At 42.5% G+C, this 8872-nt stretch overlaps 1 protein-coding gene and 1 pseudogene across 1 annotated transcript in view; both read left to right on the top strand.

Annotated features, from left to right (window-relative positions):
- The first annotated feature begins 4939 nt into the window (after window positions 1-4939).
- On the top strand, window positions 4940-6621 carry LOC117796579 (annotated as a pseudogene).
- Window positions 6622-7324: 703 nt separating this feature from the next.
- Window positions 7325-8872, top strand: part of LOC100473889 (retinitis pigmentosa 9 protein) — a 16196-nt gene continuing 14648 nt past the window's right edge. Inside the window, exon 1 of the mRNA XM_034644600.1 lies at window positions 7325-7348. Coding sequence (XP_034500491.1) covers window positions 7325-7348 — 24 coding nt within the window. The remainder of the gene's footprint in view (window positions 7349-8872) is intronic.

Raw genomic sequence — 8872 nt, 5'->3', positions numbered from 1 at the left:
TGGGCTGGCCTGCCGCGCCCCGCGCCGCCCGGGCCCAGCCCGGCCCTGCCCTGCCCAGCCCTGCGAGCTGGCCCGCCTAGGAAGACGGCTGGCAACTTCAGAGGGAACCTGTCCTCGAGGGAGAAATCGTGAACTCCTCGGGACGGGGCTTCGGCCCAAAGTTGGAAGAGAAAAGCGTTTGCTGCCGGGGCAGATTCGCCGGTCTCCGCCTGTCCCTGGAGACTGTCCAGATTAAGCGCCACCAGAGGCTCCTACGTGGCCGCGGATCCAATTACTTCTGGCTGCTCTGAGAAGGGAGGGAAACTTAGATTATTATGCTTTTTTAACTTAGTTACAAGAATGGATTCTACATGAAAAAGACTGAAACCATTCTTCGGGGTTTGGTTTTGTTTGTTTTTTTTTCCCCCAGGATAATAAAAAGAAAGGGAGAGGCTTGTATTTTGAAACTCCCCCGTTAGTTGTCCAGAGGTTTTAAATTACTGTGAATGTTCCCCAAGCCATTAGTGGATGGACTGTGAGCTGGTACTTAATAGCAAACATCTCACATGGTCCCACCCACGTGACTAAGCTAGGCAGGACTTCACCATAAAGACCCAGAAACCCCAAGAAATTCATTAGAGCACTTAGATGAATTCTTAGCTTAGAATTGGTTGTTCTTACTTATTAAAATTTTGAACTAATGAAAGCAAATCACCAAGGGTTTCTCAGCTTCTTTCGGAAGCAAACTATACTGATACCAAAACCTGGCAAACGGAGAGAGAGATAGAAACTGGGCACCAATCTAATTTATAACTATAACTACAAAAATAATAAATGTGAGCAAATTGAATTCAATGATTTATTAAGGAAATAATACCCCATTATGTGGACTACTTCCTAGGTAGGTGACCTTCTGCAAATTAATAGTCTCAGTGTGCTCTGTAAGATGAAGATAAAACGTGGTAATTATAAGTTTAGATTTCATTAAATCCTAGGGTCTAATGAAAAACTCTGTGTAGCACGAAACAAAAGTCCGTTGTTCCTAGTAGAACTAATTCTATGGAAATCGAAAACCTATTAAAATAATTCATCTTGGGGCGCCTGGGTGGCACAGTGGTTAAGCGTCTGCCCTCGGCTCAGGGCATGATCCTGGCATTATGGGATCGAGCCCCACATCAGGCTCCTCTGAGATGAGCCTGCTTCTTCCTCTCCCACTCCCCCTGCTTGTGTTCCCTCTCTCGCTGGTCTCTATCTCTGTCAAATAAATAAATAAAATCTTTAAAAAAAAATTCATCTTATTAGCACTGGCTATCTATAGGTGGTTGAATTTGGGGTAATGATTTGCTTTCTTCTTTGTACTTTTCAGTGTTCCTGTATGGTTTTTAATGACCGTGTCACATGTTTATTAAAACGATCCAGTTTTACACAAAAACAAGTCAACCTGGTTCCAGTCAAGAATCTTCCACCCCCTTACTGTGACTGTGGTGACACATGCCACCTGTCTGGGCCTCAGTTTCTTCTGTAAAATGAAGGGGTTGATTTCTAAGACTTCCACCAATTCTAAAATCCTATGATACTGTGAGAGAGAAAACAGTCCAGGACAGGAAAGAAGACAGATGTAGGAAGAGAGAAGCTGAGTAGTGACTACCACTTCCATTTTTGCCGTGTAGGGTTTCCTAGTGCTTTGATCTCTTGTCATTCTTTAAAAATGTTAATTATCTGATCAAACAGTATGTGTGCTCTTCAACATCTCTAAATTCCAACAGACACTCTTTGCACTGGATTTCTGTAGCAATCTACTAAGGAGAAAAATTAACTCTTAGCTTTAGTGACAGCATTACCCTAAGAACTAAATAAGGGGAGCCCGGCTGGCTCAGTTGCTTAACTGCCTGATTCTTGATTTTGGCTCAGGTCATGATCTTGGGTCCTGAGGTTGAGCTCTGCGTCAGGCTTGTCCTGAGTGTGGAGTCGGCTTGAGGTTTTCTCTCTCCCTCTCTCTCTGCCCCTCCCGCCTTCTGCGCACACCCTCCCCCTCCCCCCCCCAAAAAAAGAAGTAGTTAAAATCAAGCTGGGGGCGCCTGGGTGGCACAGCAGTTAAGCGTCTGCCTTCGGCTCAGGGCGTGATCCTGGCGTTATGGGATCGAGCCCCACATCAGGCTCCTCTGCTATGAGCCTGCTTCTTCCTCTCCCACTCCCCCTGCTTGTGTTCCCTCTCTCGCTGGCTGTCTCTATCTCTGTCAAATAAATAATAAATAAAATCTTTAAAAAAAAAATCAAGCTGAAACTTTTTTTCTGAAGATTTATTTATTTATTTTAGAGAGAGACAGAGAAGGGTGGGAGAAGAACTGAGGGAGAGAGAGAATCCTCAAGCAGACTCCCTGCTTCAAGCCCAGGACCCTGAAATCATAACCTGAGCCAAAACCAAGAGTGGGTGCTTAACCGACTGAGTCACCCAGGCACCCCTGAAACTTTATTTTCTTAAAGTTTTATTTATTTAAGTAATCTCTAGACCCAACATGGAGCTCAAATTCATGACCCTGAGATCAAGAGTCACATGCTCCTCTGAGTGAGCCTGCCAAACACCCCCAAGCTGAAACTTTAAAAATGGATTTCCAGGCCGCCTGGGTGACTCAGTCAGTTAAGCATCTGCGTTCAGCTCAGGTCATGATCCAGGGTCCTGGGATTNCCTGATCCCAGGACCCTGGGATCTAGCCCACATTTGGCTCCCTGCTCAGCGGGGCCCCCCCCCCCCCCCCCCCCCCCCCCCGTTCATGCTCTTGCTCACTCTCTCTCCCTCTCTCTCTCTCGAATGAATAAATTAAGAATCTTTTTTTAAAAATGATTTCCATTGAGTTTTGGGGGGTGACTTTGTAAGGACTTCCCAAGTCTAAGAACTGAATCTCTAGTCAAGAAGAGTCCTCAAATAGACCAAAAGCTCAGAAAGATAAAGATGAGGGGGAAGAGGTGAGCAGGCTTGAGACAGGACGAGAAAGAAAAGGAGGGTATTGTGTTTAAAAAGTAGGGCTTGGTGAGGGGGCTGGTGGTGAGAGAGAAAGATAGTAAGAAGAAAAATATAAGGTGAGAATCAATGAAAGAATAGAGAGCCAGCAAGCAAGAAATGTGGCACAATCAAAGGAAAGGACAGAATAAGAGAAACATCCAAAAGGTCTGAGGCCAGGGGAGGTGTGGAGCAGCATGGAGGAGGAAGAGAAGGGAAACCTGGATATCTAGATAAAAATCAGAAAACTAGGTTCCGTCCTATCCCCTCTATTCAGGAAGTTGAAATGTTATTGGGAAAATAAACAAGCTAGGCAGTAAAGAAAGAATTCCAGTTTTCATTGAGCCTGAAATAAAGGAAGTCCCATGAATCAGATCTTCCAAGAGCAGTAAACCGTGGAGGCTAAGCTAAGTAAGCTGTTAACTTTAGCTTGGCACACACTGAGCACGGATAAAGAAAAGGCCAGCATTAAGAAAAACATCCCTGGAAAGTCCATCGGAGCTGCCCCGAGGCAAATGCAAAGCGGGAGACATTTGCTTCCAGCAGCGCCCTCTCCACTTGCACTATTTGACAACACTCCTGGAATTACCATGTGCTCTGATGAAAAATACTAGGCTAGAAATCAGACCACCTTGATTGTGCGACCCCACATCCTCCTACTCTCTGAGCATCTGTTCTCATCTGTAAAATGTCTTGCCTACCTCCACAGCTTCTGTGAAGATCAACTGAAGCAATATATGAAGGATGGAAATCTGCAAAATACTATGTAAATATGAGGAATCGCATTGATCTATGAGTAATAGAAGACCCAACACAAAATCATTTAACGCAAAAAGAAATATACTATCTCTCAGAATAGGAAGTCTGGATGGGAAGCAGCTCCAGGACTGGGTTAATCAAGAGTTTCTAGAACATCCTCAAGAGCTCAAATGTCTCCTCTCCTCAGTCATCCTCGGATTTCACTGCTGCTCCCTCATGGCTGCCCCAGTTCCAGTTACCACATGCAAGGAGAGCCATCCTGAAGGAGAAATTACCATCTATTAATATCGAGGAGCTTTCTATAAAGCTCTCCTCAGACGAGACCTCCCCTCATGTCTCATTGACTAAAATTGTATCACATGTCCATTGCTAAACCAATCAATGCAAGAAGACTAGGATTACTATGACTGCCTAAAGACTAATCAAGATTCACCTCCAGAGAGGATGGAAGGGGTCTCTACTTTCCAACCATCCTCCTCCGAAGTAGACAGCTACCTTAGACTCCTGAACAAAATCAGAGTGCTGTTGGCAAGGAAGAGAAGGGGGAATGACAACTGGGTTGGCAACTTACCAGGTTTGCCACAGATAAGCAATTACATTTGGTGTCTCCCCTTCCTCCCTCAGTCTTCTCTACCTGTAACCCTCCAATGAAGCACATTGTCTGCCCTTTTTCCTCCAATCCTACTACTTACTAACCGGTTAATGGAATACCAGTTAAAATTGCTAGAAATAATACAGGGTCTCTCAGATGTTTCCACTGTGCTGCAGAGAACTGTGAACTTGTACCTGTGGGGGCTTCCTGCCTACTTTACTATGAGAATTCTTTGAAATCTGGTTTTTGGTTTAAAAAAAAAAAGCAGGGGCGTCTGGGTGGCTCTGCCCTTAAGCATCTGCCTTCAGCTCAGGTTATGATCCCCGAGTCCTGGGATCCAGCCCCATATCGGACTCCCTGCTCGGCGGAAAGCCTGCTTCTCCCTCTCACACTTTCCTTGCTTGTGCTCCCTCTCTCTGTCTCTCTCCGCCAAATAAATAAAAATCTTAAAAAAAAAAAAGAAGCAGATTTGCATTCTACCCTCTAAGCTAGCCATATTTCTTTAATATGTAATAGAATGTGATCTTTCTTTTTTACTCACCATTTTCCTTCCTCCATCTTCCCAGCGAAGAAAAAGTCACTGGTAAGATAAAAGCTAGTGAAATATACATTGTGGACCACCACACCTCCAGCCAACCCAAGTGCCTCTCTTCACCACTTGCGTTGGACCCAAAATAGACCTCAGTTGCTTCTGCTCCACCAGTGGCTCGTGTACCTGTGCCAGCTCCTGCAAATGCAAGGAGTGCAAATGCACCTCCTGTAAGGAGAGCTACTGCACTTGCTGTCCGTGGACTGGGCCAAGTGTGCCCAGGGCTGCACCTGCAAAGGGGTATCCAACAGATGCAGCAGCTCTGCCTAATGTCAGGGAGAGCCTGCTCCCAGATGTAAATAGAGCAATGTGTACAAACCTGCAGGGTTTTTGTTTTTTTTTTATACTACCCTGAACCGATTGCTACACTCCTTTTTTCTATGAAATATTGAATGACAATAAATTCTTGTTGATTTTTTTCTGGCAAAAAAAATTAATTGGTAGGTAAAATAATATACCTTGTGAACAAAATAATGGCATCAAAGTTAGGCTGTCAAAGGCAGCCAATATGAGCAGGGGAAATTAAATTGTTCATTCTGAAAGGCTTGAAAATCTACCCAGTAAAACAGAGTAAGGACCAACTGCAGCCACCCCTCTACAACTGGGCCAACACCAAGGCCCTATGGCTGGCCTTGAGAATGAATCTAGTATCTTAGGATGGGGTAGAGGGGTATAAGAGACTGACACAGGGGACACAGAAGGGAGGGAGTACAAATAAAACATCTCTCACCTGGGCTAGGTGCCTTGGTACAAAGTAGAGGCTGACTCCCTGTGTATTCATGATTGGGTGATAATCACTTTACTCTCTTTCTGGAAAGGAGCTATGCACACCCCTCCAGATGCTTACTGGAACTGAGAAAGAGGTTTCTTCCAGCTGGGGCTGTTAAATTAGTGGCATCTTTGCACCCACATGAGAGAAACAGCACGAGAATGAAGCGATACAAAACAAAGTGAAGTAAAGAGAGAGAAGTTTTTTTTTTTTTGGTTTTGTTTTTGTTTTTTAAGATTTTATTTATTTATTTATTTGAGAAAGGGAGGTGAGCATACAAGCAGTAGGGAGGGCGGAGGAAGAAACAGGCTCCGCACTGAGCAGGGTGCCTGAGACGGGCTTGATCCCAGGACCCTGAGATTAGGACCCAAGCTTGACTGAGCCAAGAGAAGTTGTTAATGATAACATTTCAGCGCCATTCCTGAAGTTCTACCCCATGACATTTCACTTATGTGAGCCAATAAATTCCTTTATTTATTTTTTTCTTAAAACAGTTGGATTTAGATTTTGGTCTGTTGTTCTTCAAAAAGTCTTTACTAATGCTTGCTGAAGTGGAATTATCAATCCCTGGATCTTCTTGCATCCATCTCCCCTGGTACCACCTTTCAGGGAGAGACCAAATCATTGTGTTGGGCAAATTTTTGAACCGGTCAAGATTCTTTCTGGTTTTTGTTTGTTGGTTGGTTTTTGTGCAAAAAGGTGTTTTTATTATAGCACGAGAAAAGGGCCCATGGGTAGAAAGAGCTACTTGCCAGTCAAGAGTCTTTCAATTGCAAGCGAGAGAAACCCAACTCAATTTTTTTCTGCATAGAAGTATATCCTAAGGTTTTCAGATTATTTGCTGGCTTGCTATAAGGTCACTGGTTATGGCTGGAGAACATCTGGTATTTTCCTTTTATCTTTTCCTTCTTCCTTCTTTTTTCTTCTTCCTTCTTTTCTTTTACTTTAGGGGCATAGCTTGGCCAGCAACAAAGCCTCTTGTGGAGGGGAGGAACAATTCTGGTTCAGACTGGTTGATACAAGACACTTAGATTTATTCTGGTAAGCACTATGGAGTTGTCTGACTAGGATTTAGGGTGGTTAGGCACTGGGGTCTGGCCAGGCATCCCTCTGTTTATTGAATCTCAAGGCCTCTTCATGTGATCTCTCCTCATGAGTTAATTTGGGTTTCCTCACAGCATGGTGGATTCAGGTCAATGGAACAGCTTATATTCCTGAAGGCTTTAGGAGGAAATATTTCAAGAGAACCAAGTGGAAGCTATATGATCTTTTCTGACCTAATTTTAAAAATGATGAGGCATCACTTCCACTACTTTCTACTGGTTACAATCAAATCACTAATGTTGGTCTAGATTCAAAGAAAGGGGCATAGACCCCACCTCTCCATGGCAGGAGTATCAAGGTCATTTGTAGAAAACAAGTGAGATGAGAGAGATGATTGCAGGTGACTTGGATAATACCATTTGCCACAATAATTAAAGTCATAAGATATTAGATTACAAATTGCAATGTCAAGTTACTAATTTACAGTCGGAGAATTACCTTTCCCCACACCCCAATACTCAGATCTGACAAAAACACCATTCTCCTCGTATTAGGATCTGGTATAATACACTGTCAGGATGGTGCTGGGTGAGAATGGAATCAGAGCACAGAGGCTTGGTGAGTCTTGAAAGGTATTTCCTTTAAGATGGGGCCGAATTATGCAGCATTATTTACAACAATTAAGATATGGAAACAACCAGTGTCCATCCATAGATGAATGGATAAAGATGTAGTATATATATATATATACACACAATGAAATATTATTCAGCCATAAATGGAATGAAATCTTGCCATTTTTGACAACATGAATGGGCATAGAAGGTATTATGCTAAGTGACATAAGACAGAAAAAGACAATACCATGATTTTACTAATATGTGGAATCTAGAACACAAAAAACAAACCAACAGAAACAATTTCATAGAGAACGAGTTGGTGGTTCTAGAGGGGAGGGGTGGGGGGAATGGGTGAGATATGTGAAGGGGATTAAGAGGCACAAACTTCCAGTTATAAAATAAATAAGTCACAGAGAAGAAAAGTGCATCACAGGGAATATAGTCAATCATATTGTCATAACTTTGCTTGGTGACAGATGGTAAACATTTCTTGATGTATATAAATGTTGAATCATTATGTCGTACACCTGAAACTAACATAATATTGTATGTCAACTACACTTCAATTAAAAAAAGAAAAGATGGGGCTAAGGTTGGTCAAATTTATGCCTTATTTCAAATGGTGCATACTTCTCTATTGATCAGAGCACTCATGTGTTTATATAATTTGTGTCTTCAGCAGACAATGCTGGACAAACACCATCTGATATTTTTCCTCGGTTTTACTTTTTTAGATTCTATAGGCCATCTTCTTTCTGTAACACAATCAACTTACACTTTCTTTGTTTCTCAATCATACCTTCCTTAGACAATATTCTCCTTGACCAGATGAAAACATCTTGCAAGATATTTACAGGCTACTTATTGGCCCAAGCAACTTACATCAACAACTGGACTGGTTCATGCAACAGTTCTCTCTTAGAGGGAAACCTGATTTCCAAGCTCTGGGACATATCGGTGTAACATGTGTTTCTGTTTATAGCCTTTGTGTGTTGGTTAATTTATATTTTCTCTAATAAATATGAAGGAGCTCCTCATATATTTTAAGTATTAACTAAGGTGAACACCACACTGAGGGGAATATTCCTTATGCTGTCACTTTTACTTCCTTTGTGGTTTCTTCCATTATGTTAAAGCTAAAACAGTGATCATAACTTCACATATCAGATACATTTACAAAATGCAACCTAGTTAAGCCCTTTAACAACTCGCAGCCCCACTCCACGACTTCCTTGGACATGTTAATTAACTCTCTCGGTCTCCTTCTTATGTATAAAATAAGGGTAATACATAAGGGTAATAACAGCACTTAGTAAGTTTTTAAATAATAAATAAACTTTTCTTACGGGCTTAGCTCTAGGACCAGTACATAACACTCAGTGTCTATAGCTTTTCCTTCTAGCACCCAAACCTTGTCTAGATAAACTGTAGACTGACTACGTTTTAACCACGCTCTGAAGATTAGAGAATTTCTCTGGGGTGGCTTGCTTTCTTCAAAGCTGGGTGAATCCCAGTACCACAT

The sequence above is a fragment of the Ailuropoda melanoleuca genome, chromosome 1 (genome assembly GCF_002007445.2).
Source record: "Ailuropoda melanoleuca isolate Jingjing chromosome 1, ASM200744v2, whole genome shotgun sequence".
Lineage (NCBI taxonomy): Eukaryota > Metazoa > Chordata > Mammalia > Carnivora > Ursidae > Ailuropoda > Ailuropoda melanoleuca.
The sequence above is the reverse complement of the archived record's forward strand: the minus strand, read 5'-3'. Positions and strand labels throughout refer to the sequence as shown.